General features: G+C 45.0%; 1 protein-coding gene across 2 annotated transcripts in view; it reads left to right on the top strand.

Moving 5' to 3' along the window:
- Positions 1-10,046: 10,046 nt before the first annotated feature.
- Positions 10,047-17,672, top strand: part of FTCDNL1 (formiminotransferase cyclodeaminase N-terminal like) — a 35,256-nt gene continuing 27,630 nt past the window's right edge. For both annotated transcript variants that reach the window (XM_054723097.1, XM_054723098.1), the window contains exons 1-4: positions 10,047-10,095; positions 12,045-12,170; positions 14,752-14,847; positions 16,575-16,727. In XM_054723097.1, the coding sequence (XP_054579072.1) occupies positions 12,056-12,170; positions 14,752-14,847; positions 16,575-16,727 (364 nt within the window). In that variant the 5' untranslated portion in view covers positions 10,047-10,095; positions 12,045-12,055. The remainder of the gene's footprint in view (positions 10,096-12,044; positions 12,171-14,751; positions 14,848-16,574; positions 16,728-17,672) is intronic.

Genomic DNA, 17,672 nt, shown 5'->3' on the forward strand with positions numbered 1-17,672 from the left:
CATGGTATTGATTGCCTTCTTACAGAGATAATGTGGATTAAAGAGAGTTAATTGCCTTTACAATTATTGTTGTCATGGCTGCCAGGTTTCACTGCTCTGATCCACCTGCTGGGGCTCTACGGTAAGCTACACAGGTTGGAAAAGGAGTCCACTGTCTTGTAACATAAAATAGTTACTTGGGGTCAAAACAAGTAATGTGGTAATTCCTGCATAAAAGTTCTCTTTATAACAACTTTGCCTTCTTCCATTTTCCAAAGTAATGGCACCTTATCTTAGAGAAGAATTTCACTTGGATTCCCAGTTGCCCTAGGGCCTAGGCTGAACCTGGTTGGCAATTCTTGGTGTTTCTATTTGAAAAGAAGAACCAAAGAGATGATCAAAGGACAAAATCTTTTAATATATGGCTATGCTAAGTTTATATCATGAAGAAGAAATGGTGATTGTGTATTGGGATGGTAAAAACAAAAAAATGTTATAGCCAAGTAAGCACTTTGTCTATAAAATTAGATTTTAATTGCCTCTGTTAGTTAGAAAGGCTTTCTCCATATCTGTAATCCCGTGTAGGCTCCCAAACTGCCCTTAGCATTTGATGCTCCTGGTAGTTTGTGCTGAATATCTTTCAAGTCACAAACATAACTCATATGGTTGAAAAAGAGAAACTTCAAATCTATTATGTTTTCTATCATCTTCTTTCCATTGTACTCTCCTTTTAGATTTAGAGGTATATAAATACACCTTTCAGCTGAATGCCAAACGGTGTAATAGTATATCAACAACTTTTAGAGGCTGAAGCTAGATATTATCTTACCTAATAATAGATAAACATGCTAATTGACCATACCTTCGAGAAGCCCACAGCCACTCAGAAGTGAGTAACCAACAAAGATGGCAGTTAATTTGCATACATGCCTGACAAGCGGCCGGAGGCGTCCTGTCCCATCACTGGCCGCTCTGGGCCTCTGAGCAGCGTAGGGAGGTAGAAAGGCGGCTCCGGACCAGAGCGAAAGCGGTGCCAGCAGCCAGGGAAAGGAAGGCCCATTCTGGCACGAATCTCCGTGCATCGGGCTTCTAGTCATAGGATAAACTTCTTGGATGTAAGAAATATGAAATGTATACTTCATTGTCCACTTTTACAATTAGAAAATCTCGGTAATTAAACATTTTAAAGTTTGGTATCGTGGTACAGGAACAAATACTCAGACTGTGGTTAATCCCCCTATTTCTCAATTTAGCCACTTAAAGATTCATGTTTTCTATATAAGATTATCAACTTTCACAAGCTTCCCTAATTTTGCAACACTTTGCTCTTCCCATACTTACAGCACATAGGAAATGTTAATTCCAAGTTCTATCTGTGTGTTCACATTGAACATTCAAATATTAACTGGCTCATTGGCCTTCCTTGTTGGCATTAGGTTCCTGCTTTGCTGACTGTACGTGATGCAGACATCACAGTGATAACGTAGGTGTGTGGCTATTTGATTTTCCAAAGGCAAAAGGGCGGCTGTAGTTGGAGCCAAATAGAAATCTTGACCACATACTTCAAAGTCAAAGTCAAAGTCAAACTTCACTAAGGCCCAATTCAGAGAATCATAGAACATTTAAATAAGTAAAGAATATCCTAATTTTTTATGGTTTCTATATTCTCATTTCCTCCTTTTCTGGAGAAATAGACATTTTAAACTGAAATCAATGAATTCCTCTAAAATCCACAAGATGGTGCTATGAAGTGGTGTTTAAAAATTTCTTAAAAACCATATGCCTTCTAGGAGCTATTTTTAGGCAGGGCCAAATAATTACCATTTAATAACATTGACTACAGATAAATGCTATTTAAAAAACAACAATAATGTAAGCCAGATCAGTTGATTTAAGGAAGGCCTACCTTTATTCCTAGTGTTGCTTTTAAAAAATACTTTACCCCATAAATGACACTTCCGTTAACTCTGTTATTGATATCAGGTTTTAAGGATATTTTCTGAGAAGACTGGGAATTGAACTTGGATCTCAGCAGGGCTAAGTCATAATGTAAAAAGTGCTGGACTAAAACAGAGACCCGAGTTCTGATCTCTAAGCTCCACCTGAATTGCTATATCCAGCTGTTCTCAAGGACGATTTTGCCCGGGGGGCCATTTAGCAGTGTCTGAAGACATTTTTGATGGTCACAACTGGCAATGTGGTGGGGGCGATCGTTATTGGCATCTGGTGGGTAGAGCTCAGGGATGCTGCTAATGCACAGGACGATCTCCACATCAAAGAATTCTCCTACCCAAGATATCAGTGGTGCTGAGGTTGAGAAACTTGGCCTATTTATTCACTCCTTTTTTGGTTTGTCTGTTTATTTATTCATTAGCCCACACATTCTTTTATTTATGTACTATCCATCCATCAGCCAATTAATTCATTCCTTCAACAGATTTTTATAAACTTTCTACTATGACTCAAGACTGGACTAAACTCTAGGGATTGCAAAGACAAGACTTACTAGTACCCTATTCTTGTTCCATCTAACTGGGGAGTGAGACACTTATGAAATAGTATTGCCATAACATGTGCTCAGTGTTTCAGTGGTAAGTGTGAGATGTGATGAAAACGCACAAGGAGTGATAAATTCTGGAGAATGTGACAGAATTCAGGAAGGCTTCATCGAGGTGGGGGTATTTATTGGGTGGGTGCGTAAAGGGTAGTCATAGAATGAAATCTTGAGCAAAGCACAAACAGAGACAGAGTAGTCCGAAGTGTGTTTGGTGAGCAGTGTACTGTTGTGGTATGAGATTAGAGTGAGGAGGAAGGGTGGGAAAAGAAAAAGAGAAAATCTTAAAAAAAGTAGAATGGGGCCACCCATGGTTAGAGCCTTGGACTTTAGTCTCCAGGCATTTAAAATTAAACATAGAAGAAAGATGTTAGCCTTGTGGCATTCATTTAACCTCTTGAGGCCTGAGTTTCACACCATTGAAGTATTTGGTGAGATACATTTCAGATTTCCTTTTAAAACCTTTAAAGCTTAACATCAACCTATTAGAAATATTAAATACTGTATATTCTTAAATTTATATTACAACTATTAATAAAGATCATAATATCAATAAAACATCTTTTTATACACAAAAATTGTGTTGTCACAGGTATTTACTTTCATTATAATGAATCAAATGTATCCCTATTAATATATTTCGTGTCCCTTTTAAGGCTGGAAATACTTAAAAAGATCAAGTTACTCTGCAGAATATACAGTCTTCCTATTGGTTTATTCCCCTGTCAACAAGTACTTTAGTTTAAACCCAGGATACATTTTTGAAAATTTTTTTCTCAACCTTCTCCACTATATGTACTTTTATCAATATGTTTCAGATAATCTTAGTGGTTTAACATGTTTTATAATTTGAATAACTACTTCAAAAATATTAGATTTAAGGGAAATAAAAGAATGAAGTAGTTTATATTTTACATTAATAAATGAAGAAAACCCAAAGATTAACAACTGTTAGGATTTTACTTGAGTAAAATTAGTAACTATCAAGTGAATATTTGATACTAGTATAATTTGATTGTGATTTATAAAATATATTTTATACATATTTTTCATTTAGTATGTTTATACTTATAATTTAAATTCAACTTTAAAATATAGGTAGCTGAAAACACTGCTACATACCAGTTCAGTTGTCATTCAGAATTTGAGCCCAGAGATAAAATGGCCTAAGATTTAAAAAAAAAATTAGGTGGGGGTTGCAGAAAAGAAAAATGGGCTCCATATCTAAATGAAAACACAGAAATCTCATTTGAGGAAAACGGCCATCCTCTTGCCCCAAATAGAGAAATGAAAATACTGATGTTACAAGTGACAGAGGCACTGGGAAGGGCAGGCCGTATTCCAGTCTCCCGAACTGGTCAGTGGCACGAACTGACCCCTTCCATCCTTGCTGTTGTCTGACATTTGTCTGCTCTATGTGATTGCATCTGTTTGAATCCTCGTTTCTCCTTCTCCCAAATCATTATCCTTCTGTTTCTGTACCACATTTCCTCGGGTATTAATTAAAGCCTCGGATGGATTCTTTCAGATATGAATACCCATTCATACTTATTTTCCTTCACAAAAATTATTGTCAAATCCCACCCAATAATTTAAAAAGTAGTGTGGATTTCCCACAGTGCTTGCATTTTGAAACAGCATCATGGACTCGTGTCAAGATAGAGAGTTCATCTTTAAAAGATGATAACCTTGCACGGTGTTATCAAAAGGGTAACAGGCACCAGAAGAAGGGTTGAACTAGGCAGTGGTTTGCAAAGGCACCTGAGGGTTCCCAGAGGGGCCACAGAAGAAGCAGTAGCGGGCGGGGGGCGGGGGGTTGAGTGTAGGGTGCAGGACTCAGCCACCACCACCACCCGCCTCTCCCCTGCTTTCTCCCAAGCTCTGCCTCCACCTCTAGCCCGTCTGTTCCAGGCCACGCATTAGCGAAGGTCCTGAGGAGGCACCAGCTGATCTCTGAGGTCCCTTCTGAGCTGAGCTTCTATACATTTTTACTTTCAGATTCTTTCCAAAAACACAGGATTTCAAGCTAAGAAGATTGCATAATAACTGAGGCACAAGGTAGGGTAAAGAAAAAGCTAAAAACAACAGCACCCAAAGATTAAACTTGCCCACCTCTTCCTAAGAAATTAGACATTTTCTATTTAAATATAATTAAAATGCATTTAAAAAGTTAAATCCCTTCAAACACTGAGATATTCAGTAAAAGACAAACCAACAGGAAAACCTTCACTCAAACCTTCCATTTGAATGTCCTGTAGAGACCGAGCTTGGAGACCCGCCCAAGAGTAGAAGTAGTTCTTAAAAGGGGGCTGTTCAAGGCCAGGCACGGCTAGGAGCACAGAGAAGGAGGCCATGCAGCCATCCATCACAGGGCGCTTGTCTTCAGGGTCTCTGACTCCTGTTCACAAAGAGGCTACCCTCTCCCTGTCCATTAGGAGCGGACAGTCACTTGCATATACACAGGACGTTAAGTAGCCACAGTACAGAAGTGCCCACAAGTGCACAGTCACAAAACCTGCCATTGTTCTTACTGCAATTGTCAGTTCTTACCCACTGGTTACAATTTTCAAGTAAATATTGATTGATAAAAACCTCATGACCCAACGAAAATTTATGTTCCTAAGGGGAAAATGTTTCTAAACATTCCCAGCATTTTCTTCTGGACATAAGATACATTTTGTGAATTGCAATAGTTTTAGAAATTATCTTAGTGTAGTCCTATAAGTTAAATTTTCAGCCAAGATTCTAAGTTAGTTTTAGGAATTGCTTTTCATCTGCAATATGATTAATAGCTATAAAAAAAACCAGCTTTGGAGAGGGGCTCTCGGAGACCCCTCCCTCACTGAGTGCCTACGTCCAAGAATAAAGGCACTCACACTGTATGACGCGTGGAAGGCGGGAAAAGTCAAGGAATGGATGAAGGGGTGGGTAGATCACAGACCTTTAACTTTTGGCTAGCTACGTGAGATAATTCCAGTGCGGATGAATAGGTGCATAGTAAGTGATTTCAATTTAAGCTACTATCTATGCTCACATTCCAGACAACTGGTTTTTCATGATAAAAAGATCAGCTGACCCCAGAGGAAGAATCCAATTTATGTTGTGTAAAGGGAAAGACATTTCCCAAATGTTAAGGAGGAAAAAAAAAGTTAATTCTGGAAATTTTGTGGTTTTTTTCCCCTCCTTCATTAAGACAAAGATTGCTTGAGATCATTTGCCATAATTCAGGCTGAGATGAATGGGCAATGGAGGTATTTCTATTAGTTGCTGTAACTTTTTGTTCGGGCCATCAAGCTTCTTTTCTTCAAAGTAAATGAATCCTATAGCTTCCCCCACTCCAAACTAAAAATGGCAGCAGTGAAACCCATTTGCTATTTTAGAAAATGGCTAATATAACACATATTTCATATTATCATGTGATTCAAATAACTTAATACAAGTGATTAAAACCACTTCTGTGGTTATTCTAAAATGGCAGTCAGAGTTGCTTTTAAAAATCTTTCATTTACCAGGCCACATTTACATGAAAAAAATAAAATATTTTAATGTTCCATGAGGAGGGAAGGAACTAGCATTGACAAGTGCAAGGTGAAAGAAATCTTCAGTGAAAACAACTGCATTAGGAATTAGACTCTGTCTCTCTAAGGGGAATTCTCTAGTCGTGTTACCCGGAAACACATGTAGATGCTAGAATATGAAAATAGAAAATAGCCATAATGTTAATTAAAATGTTCTTTAAAACATTGTTTCCAAATTGCAGAGCTCGATAGGAAACTTCCTACTTACCCACATTCTGAAATGTTTCAGGTGAATAGGTATGAAATGTATTAGGTGAGTAGAGTTATTTTGCTCATTTTAATAAGGGATTGCCTTCTTGTAAGATAAGTTGACCAATTCGAATATATATGTAAGTCTAGGAAACTCTTGAACAGACTATAAATTATAGGTATCCACTGGCCTGGAAATTTCCACCCCTGACATTTCTGGGCTGTTGCCCATTTGGGGGCCCGAAGATAGGATGCAGGCAGAGCCGAGTGGCTCGGTGTCCTCTCAACCCTGCAATCAGAACCGGGCTAGCACAAAGGGAACCGCAACCACTGGGCAGGGATCAGGGTGAGGCGAGGAGACGAAGTTGGCAACTGCAGGGTATGAGCCAGTCTTTATTTAAAATCCTGCTATTGTGTTCACCATGGATTTCTAACTTTGCATTAATGTTGGTTCTTAAGGCATTGCATTACTGAGTTTTTTGGCCCCCACTGAAATTTGGCTCCCAAAATTTATCTCCCTCACTCCCTCACCCTAGTCCCAGCTCTGCTCCGGCACTGGGGCTCCGGGTCCCAGCGGAGCCTGGGGGCCCCCTGGAACACAACCTTCCCCCCCACCGCCTCAGCTCTGATGGGCCAGGGAGGGCTCCCCCAGGAACCACGGCTCCTGCCGGCACAGATGGAGTGAAGGGCGCAGACCAGCATCCTCCTGGTCTCCCGGGGAACCCCTGGGAGTGTCAGGGAGCAGCTCTCAGCTGGGGACACTGGCCGCGGAGCTGTGCTCTCCTCCGGGCCTCCAGTGTGTGGACAGGAACCATAATGACAGGCATTCATGCCCTCAGCGTGGATTTAGCGGGAGAAACGAGGAGAGTTACACACTCACCCCAAAAGCATGAAGAACCCCTGCAAAGCATGCGAAGTCATATAAAAAAGGAGAGGCTTGGTGTACAGATACTGGAAATCTGACACAGCTCCTTTAAATCACGGAATGGGCAGGGTTACGTGTGGTAGAGCTCAACTAACAGCCAGGGCACCTTTCTGTTCTTGAGGAGAACAAAAGGGCACTTTGGATCTTATTGCTGAACTCGTCAGACTTGCTGGTATCTGTCTCCTGTCTCGTCCCAAAGGGCACGCTGACAGTGTAGGCACCTGGAGGCCTGCCTTCTCTCTGCTGGTGTGGGATGAGAGTGGAGCGGAGAAAGGGCCTGGGGCTGACTACCTCCCGTGTTCACGCTTACTCCTGCCCGGGAGGGTGGGGGGGGGGGTGGTGAGGGAGAGCCTCTCACAGGATTAGGGGGAGTGGGAAGAAGCCTGATTCCGGCATTTGCTACAGCTAGAACCACGAGGCCCTGGTGGTCTCCTTTCCTCTAGAGGGATACGCGAAGACCAAATGTAATGTGACTGCTCTGTCTTTCATTTTAGCAAGGAGTCTCATCATAGGATTGTCTGGAAACCCCAAGTACACAGGCTGCCGCTCCTCATCCTCCATGGAAGTCAACTTTGGACACTTTTTGGAAACTGGAAGCTAAAGCTCTAGGTAATAAAAGCTCTGAAAAGGAAAGAAAAAGTTAGGGACATGGATCTGATTAAGAAGCTCTCAAAATTATCTGCGGACATTAGATGGGTATTGGTTTTTAGGTATTAACACGACTATATGTCTATTTTATACATTTCTATGCAGATTCAGTAGGAAAAATGCTTAAATATATACTTAATTCCATAGGATCCCAAAGCACTTGAGGATTTAAACTGATAAGCCAACCTCAAAGGGACTGATTCTTGCTACTAAAACACAGACACCTCTGGGGTGAAATGTGGCAACAGTTTGACAGGCATAGCAGTAGCTTAGGCCAGAAAGGATTTATCCAATTAAAATTATGGGATGAATTTTGGCTGGCAGAATGTAATTACCAGCCTTGGAATGGATCCAGGATCCTGAGGTTAACACCCCGCCTCTTGCCAACAACCCTCCTACCTGCCAACACTCGGAGATGGGGAAGGCAGGATCTGACACAATCGCACATAATACTGTTGTGACATCTAAGTACAATGATGATGATGTGAGAAGCATCATGAACCTGGTTTTTTTTAGCACTCATTATGTTACTTATTTTTATGCCACATTAGGCTAGAAACCAAATGTCCACATAAATGTTAATTTCCTCAAGTCTGTGTTTAAAAAGTATAATTAGAAAATAAAAAATAGATTTAAAAATTAATTTATTCTGTCAAAGTAGTTATTTAGTGATTATTGCAGTTTAGAAACGAAATTGGATCAAAACGGTGACATTTAATCGTTGCTGCATTAAAAAAAAAAGCCACACACACACACACACACACACACACACACACACACACACACACACAGGTCCTGAATTTTTGGAAGAGAAATGTGTTCTCCCAAGCGCACCGGCCTAGAAAAAGGGAAATGCCTGGTGCTTGGTTCGCAGTGGTTGAAACTCGGACTAAACGGTCCTGTGCAAGGACTGCTTTTTCCCGGCGGCCCGTTCCCTTTTCCAAGTGCGCGGGCAGGCGCGGTGGGACCGAGGGGTGCAGTGTTTCTCAGGGGCACTGAGGCTTTGGACCGAGGGGTGCAGTGTTTCTCAGGAGGCATTGGACCGAGGGGTGCAGTGTTTCTCAGGAGGCATTGGACCGAGGGGTGCAGTGTTTCTCAGGAGGCATTGGACCGAGGGGTGCAGTGTTTCTTAGGGGCACTGAGGCTTTGGACCGAGGGGTGCAGTGTTTCTCAGGAGGCATTGGACCCAGGGGTGCAGTGTTTCTCAGGAGGCATTGGACCGAGGGGTGCAGTGTTTCTCAGGAGGCATTGGACCGAGGGGTGCAGTGTTTCTCAGGAGGCATTGGACCGAGGGGTGCAGTGTTTCTCAGGAGGCATTGGACCCAGGGGTGCAGTGTTTCTCAGGAGGCATTGGACCGAGGGGTGCAGTGTTTCTCAGGAGGCATTGGACCGAGGGGTGCAGTGTTTCTCAGGAGGCATTGGACCGAGGGGTGCAGTGTTTCTTAGGGGCACTGAGGCTTTGGACCGAGGGGTGCAGTGTTTCTCAGGAGGCATTGGACCCAGGGGTGCAGTGTTTCTCAGGGACACTGAGGCTTTGGACCGAGGGGTGCAGTGTTTGTCAGGGGCACTGAGGCTTTGGACCGAGGGGTGCAGTGTTTCTCAGGAGGCATTGGACCGAGGGGTGCAGTGTTTCTCAGGAGGCATTGGACCGAGGGGTGCAGTGTTTCTCAGGAGGCATTGGACCGAGGGGTGCAGTGTTTCTTAGGGGCACTGAGGCTTTGGACCGAGGGGTGCAGTGTTTCTCAGGAGGCATTGGACCCAGGGGTGCCGTGTTTCTCAGGGACACTGAGGCTTTGGACCGAGGGGTGCAGTGTTTGTCAGGGGCACTGAGGCTTTGGACCGAGGGGTGCCTGTGCGCCTGCGACCCGGAGAGGAGCCCCTGCAGGTGTCCGGTCAGCGGTAGCGGCCCCGCCTTGGATCCTGATGCCCCGTTAGCAAGTCAGTCCTTTCCCAGAGGGAACCTGCAGACCCCAATGGAGCGGGAGCGGCCGGCGGGCCGTGCTAATGAGGACGCTCCGCTTCCCCGGCCGCGGGCGCGCGGGGCGAGGCCGGGCCAGGGTCACGGTCACGGTCACGGTCACGGTCTCGGAGGGAACGCGGGCAGGAGCGCGCCCGGGGGCGGGAGGCGGGGCTGGCGGCGGAAGCAGAGGCCACGCGCGGCGGCGGCGGCGGCGATCCGGGCTCTGGGCCGCCCCACCCGTCGCCTTCCCCTCCGCGCGCAGGTCGGTTCCCTCCCAAACCGCGGGGCGGCTGCGCGGCCACGGGTTCGAGCCGGGCCCTGGCTGGGCCGCCCGCAGACCACGGTCCGGGCTCCCGGCGGACCTGGCGGGGCGGCCCGGAATCTGGCCGCGCCGCTGGGTTCCTCTCGGGCCCACGTGGCCCGGGGACGCTCCACGTAGGACCCGGGGCGGGGGTCCCAGCCGCCGGTTCCAGCCCAGCGCCCGCGGCTCCCTCTGCGGCCCTGAAAGTGCTCCCGGCGGTGCGGGCGGGGGGGCGGGGGGCGGGAGGCAGGGGGTTCGGTGGAACCTTCGCGAGCTGCGCCGGTCCGCCCGGGCCCTGCCAGCACCTCCCTCCCGGCGGGCGGGCCAGGGTCCGGTCTGTGGCCGGAGTCCCGGACGGTGGTGGGGAGGTGGGCGGTCGAGGCCCCCGCCCCCCGCGTGTTGCAGGGCTGGAGGGGGAGGGAGACGCCCTTCCCTCCTCTAACCAGCCATGAGCCCCCCCAAAGCCCGGACGGCGCGGGTTCCCGCTCGGGCGGGGAGGGCGGCTCTCCCGGCACCATCTTGGTGTGATTTAGCTGTCCGCAGGGAATCGGACGTGGGCTGAGAAGATGAAACTAATCCCTTCCCTTGCACTGTTAGGGGCTGCCATAAACACCATTTGTTAAGAAGCATAATTATGTTGGGAAAGTGCCTGATGAGACAATTAAGCTACATAAACACACCGAAAACAAATGAAAGCCAGAAGACGCCCACGCCCCTTGTGTAAAGCAATTTTTTGTTTACATGAAAACCAGAGGTCTGGGCTGCTGTAATGCAGCGAGGTTATTAATGTCTAGAAGCACCTAATGGCCGTATTGTGTGTGTTTTTTTAATGCATTTTCGGTGCGATGATGGTCACCATAAAATCCTGAACTGTCCGTGAGCCCTGTGCTTCCTGTGGACTTGGACGCTCAGGCCACCGGTCGTGGTGTCCGGGGAGCCGGTGGGTGTGTGGGTGGGGGCAGGGAGCTGGCACCCAGCACTGTTAGCTGACACACCCTCAGTGTTTGTCTGAGAGGCGACCCCCGCTTCCTGAAGTGTCCCCCACTCTGCCTGACACCAGATGACCTTGTCAGATAGTTGTGGGGTGAGATCGCCAGGGCTGCCTTCACTTTCGGGGGGTCCTCACTATGTTGAGTTACTGCAATGTCCTCACGTCGGACCCTCTGAGGTGTGGAAAGACAATGGGTTGAAAAATGCCTTTCTGGGGTACTAAAGAGAATCAGAGCAACTTCTAAAAATGTGTGAAATTAATCCATTTCCAACGAAAGAATCAGTCCCTTTCTCGGCATTATTGAGTAACACGCCAGAGGACATGTCAGCTTTCTCAGTTCAAGGTCCAGAGTCCCGTGAACAGGTTGGCAAGTGATCTGGAAACTTGGGAGGTCCTAGTGCCAGAGGAACATAGACACATGGTTGTCGTGTAAGGGAGCCCCTTTATTTCTTTTTGCGAGAGGAATCGTTTTTGTAGGAATCAGCATATCAAATAATCCCCTTCATTCCTCTTTTTTTGCTGAGTCTCATTTAACACCAGGATCATGCTTGCTTGTTACACAGAGAAGACCCGGAAAACAGGGAAAAGCTGAGGAAGACTATGCTTAAGAGGGAATAATATACTTTCATGGAAGTTTCACTTGCAGGACCGCATTCAGGCTGAATAACTTGAAGGATATAGTCTAGTGTTGCTACTGCGTTCACCTGTTCATCTGTGCGTGGCCGCGCACACAGCCCCCTGAGGAGCCACCTTGAGGGGTTATCATTCAGGTGTTCCCCGAGGAGGGGAAGAGGGACGTGCTAATGTGATGACTGTCTGGTTTTCAGAGAGCTGTGATTTTCTTTTAATGGTTAATAACCATGAACATACGAATGAACGGTAGAGGCGGAAATGAGGGCTCCCTTTGCTCCCCTTCTAGGAAAACCCAGCATGGCTCCCCCCAGACTGGGGCTCCGATTGGCTGCCTGTTTACTCAACATCTCAGAAGCCAGGAGGAAACACGTTGTTGAGAACATCGCCAAAGCAGCTCTTCTTGGGGAAAATGGTAGGAACAACAGACAACGCAAGTGGCCATGTAGTGTTTTGATGATACGGTAATTTCTGTGCTCTGCAGACAGTATCTATATAGAACACTCTTTCGTTCTTTGTGGGTTCCTACCCCGCCCCCCCACCAAACCCCCCCAGGGGTCTCCAGGATACTGAGGTAGAGCAGTTAGGCAGATGTGCAGTTATGGACAGTGGAGAGTGAGTGTCTGAAATGTTCAGGATACTGACACGCTCCCGAGGAGGATATAGTTACATAAAGGTTAAATGTTCCCCTCCCAGGCCGTTTATTTGGTCATTAATAGAATGAGCATAATTGGGCATTATGCCTTTTATTCAGCAGGTTACATAAAAAATAAACTTGCCAAGTACCAGCCACTTTTCAAAGCACTCCTGCCAGCAAAGCCCTTGCTATCATTACAGCACTATTATTTCTATTGCACATTCTCCCTGTAAAGAAAGGCTTTCAGGCAATTGCATTTAAGTGATGCACGAAGATCACTTAGCGATCCAGGAGACTGGAGCCCAAGCCTCCTGGCTCCCCGGGCCAGTGTTCACTGTGAGAGATACTCCTCTCCGTTTTTAAATTTTATTTTTTATTTTTTACCCTTGTTGAAATGTTCATGTGAAGACATAGTTCTAGGCATCATTTGTTTTTACACACACACACACACACACACACACACACACACACACACACACACACACCACAGTGAGTTTACAGACTTACAGTTGTTCAAATAGAAAACTTCGTTATTAAATGAAGTTTTTTCGGCCCCAGGTGAGCATTAGGACCATAGACCTAAAGCATTTCAGACAGTGTATTTTAATTTCTGGTTGTCATTTTTCGTTTAGTTACTGCTTTTCATGAGAAACAAGTGTTTCCTTCCGCCCATTTCTAACGATGAGCACATTTAAATTACCGTCTTGCCACTGTACAGGAGCTGGAAATGTCTACGAAAGTTCCTGATAATTGCTGATAAGAAAAAAAAACCCTCTGGAGTCAGCCAGCTGTGCTTTTGCATTCTCTTTGTGGGAATAGCCCACTCGGGCCCCTCATTGTCAGACAAGTACATCTAATGGGATCGGGTTACCTGTCCCTGTGATTAAATGAATGTGCCGAGACATTTGGGGAAGCCACACGCTGATGGATGCCTTGTCTCAGCTCACAGTTTTTATCAGCTTATTAGTGGCAGCAGCTCAAATGGAATTATAGCTATTATACTCCATTACAGATACCAAACAATCTACTTCTGCTGCGATTCAGACGGACAGCTCCTCCCGCCAGCAGCAATTTCTTTCTATATGCATGCTTAAGAGATTGCAGGAGAGAGTGTGTCATTCTTTCAGCATTTGATTCAATTGAGTCATATGAAACTGAGAATAAAAGCTTTTCAGAGGAAGATTTAGGATGGAAAAATAAAATCACATTAAAAAGGAGATTGTAGGGTCTGGTTCTTGCTTCATCTTTTATAGTTATGAAAATGCAGGCAAGTAGCACTAGCTAAGAAAATGACCTATTGTTTTACAAATACTTTAAAGGCATTTATTTTTCAGCAAGGGGAATAAACCGTATCACCTACAATTTTCCTAATTAAGTAATGTTAAAACATTTAAGTGGCCTAAAAGGTCTAAGGTAAAGAAACCTGAGCTATAAATGTTAGACCTACACCAGGGCAGGGCTGTATACGAGTAGATGCTCATTTGGCTAAGAGCAAGTGACATACTGTAAGTTTATCTTTTAAAGTTATTAAAGTTAATGGCATAGGGCGGCCGTAAGCTCTGTAGTGCCTGCGTGCAACTTATTTTTCCTCTCTTCTGAAAAGATTAATTGTTAAGCTGCCAGGGGACTGGGGGGATAAAGGTATAATGGCATGGCGAACCATTTAATTACCGCCTGAAAACTTTTGTCCTTCTCTTTGAATTTGCTTTTGCAGGCTTAAGGGGGACTTTTAAGGGCCCTGGACCAGGCTTGTAAACTTCAGAAATAACTGTGGGGTTGTGTGTGGCTGCCGTGCAGGGCCGGGCAGCTTCCTCCTCCGGGTTACACGTTCACGCGAGGCACAGGCCACGGAGGGCTGGAAGCCATTAACGTCTGAGGGCTGTTGGTGGCCTCCGAGGAGGTGTTGGAGTCGGAGGTCTCCGACAGACAGGTGCATGCATCCCAGAAACCTCTGCTTCAGGCACTACTTGGCCCATCCTAGTTTTTCCAGAGGGCCGATTTTTATCCAGACAGGTTGATTTCTGGGTTTAGGAAGGAAAAAATTGATAAGGCCTGAAAGACGAGACTGAGAAGGACCCGGATTTGGAGTGACACGACGTGGCAATTGAAAGAAGAGGCTGCCATCTTGGAGGGGAGAGACACCAAAGCGCAGTGTCTGAGCTGAGCCGTCCGGCTGGGTAGGAAGATGCCGTAAGGAGGGGGCATCGCTACCCAGGAATGTCGTGGTTAGCCAGTGTCACTTCAAAGGTCACACCCCAGAATTTCTCTGTTGGACAAATTTAATTGTATCAGAAGAAGTAAAGTATTAAGGCTTCAGCAGAGAAAACTAATTCTCGCCTTTATATTTTTTCCTTTACAGGGAAGAAACGTCCTGAAGTATCAGTGCTCAATATATTTTCTGATCAAGACTACAACAGATCAGTCATCACCATAGCAGCTTCTGTGGATGAATTAAGTGAGATTGCAGTTTCTTTCTTCATATATATGTATATGTATATGTATATGTATATGTATATGTATATGTATATATATATGTCTGTGATGAAGGGTAGCTTCAGGTAGGCCTGCATGCTCTCTACTCATTGATTTCCTGTGCCATAGGAATAGGCCATTACCTGGAGAGTCTACCTCAAAACTGCATTTCATCATTTTTCTGAACATACACATCTCAAACATTTCCCATTTCCTCTTCATTACAATGAACCTTGGGTCCAAGAATTAATACCTTCTCTCCCTCCCAACCCCCACCCCCCGAAGATGGTCACATATCCTTTATGGTTAAGCAAAGCAATCTTCAAGTTTTAACCTGTGGAGTCATAGTGTTGAAGTCAGCCTTGACTTTAGTGATAAGTTGGCATAGAATGAAACATGCTAAGCAGTTGTGTTTTGGGTTGAGAGCCGGAAATCTTGAGTTGGTTCATGGATTGAAATGAAATGTCTCATGTTGTAAGTTTTAGTGGGACAAGTTGAATTTGAAGGATCATAACTGTTTAAACAAAAACTTGTATTATCTTAATATTGCTTAGAAAAAGGCTCAAAATATTTTTAAATAGACTTTATTTCAACTCAGATTGTCTTTTTTCAAAAGGTATGTTTGAAGAACTAGTGTTTGGCTGATAGTTCCCAGCAAACAGGACAAATTATCTTGAATGTTAATCATAAGATGTACAATTTGCTTCTTCGTTGTTTATCGTTCTTGTTGAAATGGTCATACTGTACTGCTAATGAAAACTCACAGTAATAACATAACTCTTAGGTGTCTGTCGTATGTAGTTAGATGATATTAAATCTTTGAATGCAAAATCTTTTGAATGCAAAATCTAATTACTGGAGAAGAGGAAAACGAAAATAAATACTGCTTTTAAAACTTTATGTTTGCATATATTTTAATATAAATTCATAAAGCATTCTGAAAATAAGAAGTTTTATCAGATTAATTTGATAAAGTTGAAAACATTTAAAGTAACCAGTTGTAAAAAAAAACAGAGGTGCCCTAGTCCCGTGGTCGGCAAACTGCGGCTCGCGAGCCACATGAGGCTCTTTGGGCCCTTGACTGTGGCTCTTCCACAAAATACCACGGCCTGGGCGAGTCTATTTTGAAGAAGTGGCGTTGAAGAAGTTTAAGTTTAACAAATTTGGCTCTCAAAAGAAATGTCAATCGTTGTACTGTTGATATTTGGCTCTGTGGACTAATGAGTTTGCCGACCACTGCCCTAGCCGGTTTGGCTCAGTAGATAGAGCGTTGCCTGCGGATTGAACGTTCCCGGGTTTGATTGTGGTCAAGGGCACACACCTGGGTTGCGGGCTCTATCCCCAGTAGGGGGCGTACAGGAGGCAGCCAATCAATGATTTTCTCTCATCATGGATGTTTCTATCTCTCCCTCTCCCTCTCTGAAATCAATTAAAAAACAAAACAAAAACAAAAACACAGAGGTGTTTAAGAATCATAAACATTGCATAACTCCTCTATTTTGGGGAATAATTGTGAAAAAATGTGAACCTTTATGATGATTGGGAGGTAGGGCAAGGGGAAATGTTGGATCTTTTACTTTATTTTGGGTGAAACACATCTTCTATACACATTACAAAAGAAAAACAACTAGCGGGACAAATAACATACAGCTGCTTCTTTACCCGTGTTTGAAAGTTTAACGACGGTTTTGTACAATTTTTCCTTTTAAGACGATGCCGTCCTGGCTGCCTGTGTGGAGGCCTTCCGGTCCATCGACATGGAGGCTCAAGAGGGGATCCACCCGTGTTTGGGAGCCGTGGACCTGATCCCCATTTACCCGCTCGCCGGTGTGGGCGTGGAAGAGTGTGGAGCTCTGGCCAGAAGTAAGAGAAAGTTTGGGGCAATGTGTTATTTCTTCACGGAAACCATTTGTACAAGTCAGAGCAGCTCCTGACAATGGAATCGCTCCTAGCTCCCGGGAAAGGGCCGCCTGAGGGCGTGTGTGAACAGCCAGCTCTCATGGTTGCAGTGGCCCGTTGTGTCTCCGCGGCATCCTCCCCGTGTCCACGCCGGGGCGCGGGAGCACTGACTGCCGTGGGCTGCAGCACATCCATCGTTTGTCCTTCCCGAATTCAGGGTGGATCACGAGGAAACAACAGTCGTTTCTAACGAGCTCCTTAGACTCCTTGGGGCAGGACGGTGCTCTGCTTGCCCATCTGTGTCTTATTTTCTTGAGCGGGGGTAACGATGAGGTTGAAAAACCACTTAAATGTTAACTCCTACCCCCTTTCACTCTTGGCTTTTTTCTCTCCCTGTGCACGACTCTCCTTAAGATTTTCTTTAGAACTGAACTGTCACATGCTTGATTTCAGCCCCAGGGGTGAGTTTAATTTGGAAAATTTGAGCTATGTCACTTGAGGTGTTTCGGAATTAGGCAAATTGGGAGAAAAGAAAGACCCTTTGCCTGGACTGTCTAGCTGCGCCACGGTTAATTACGGCACGCAGAGGCTCATAACCTGTGGGGAAAAGTCCGCCTTCGGATAATTGCATTCTTCTCTGTATGACCTCAGAAGCCCCTCCTTTTTCTTTAATAGTGAATCGTCTCACATTTGGGATGTAGATCTGGACCCTGGCTGAGCTGCATCAGGCACCAGGCATAGGAAATGAGACTCGTTTGTAAAGGAGAACTCACTGTTGGGCTGCACTTTAATATGACCTGACAGTCAAAGGTTTGCTTCGCAGGGAAATCTTGGCCCAAAATGTGCTTTACTTTTTTATCCGAGAAAGAGTTAAAAAATTTAACACGGGGCGGAAAATATGTTTCACAC

Source organism: Eptesicus fuscus, chromosome 11 (assembly GCF_027574615.1).
Source record: "Eptesicus fuscus isolate TK198812 chromosome 11, DD_ASM_mEF_20220401, whole genome shotgun sequence".
NCBI classification, from domain to species: domain Eukaryota; kingdom Metazoa; phylum Chordata; class Mammalia; order Chiroptera; family Vespertilionidae; genus Eptesicus; species Eptesicus fuscus.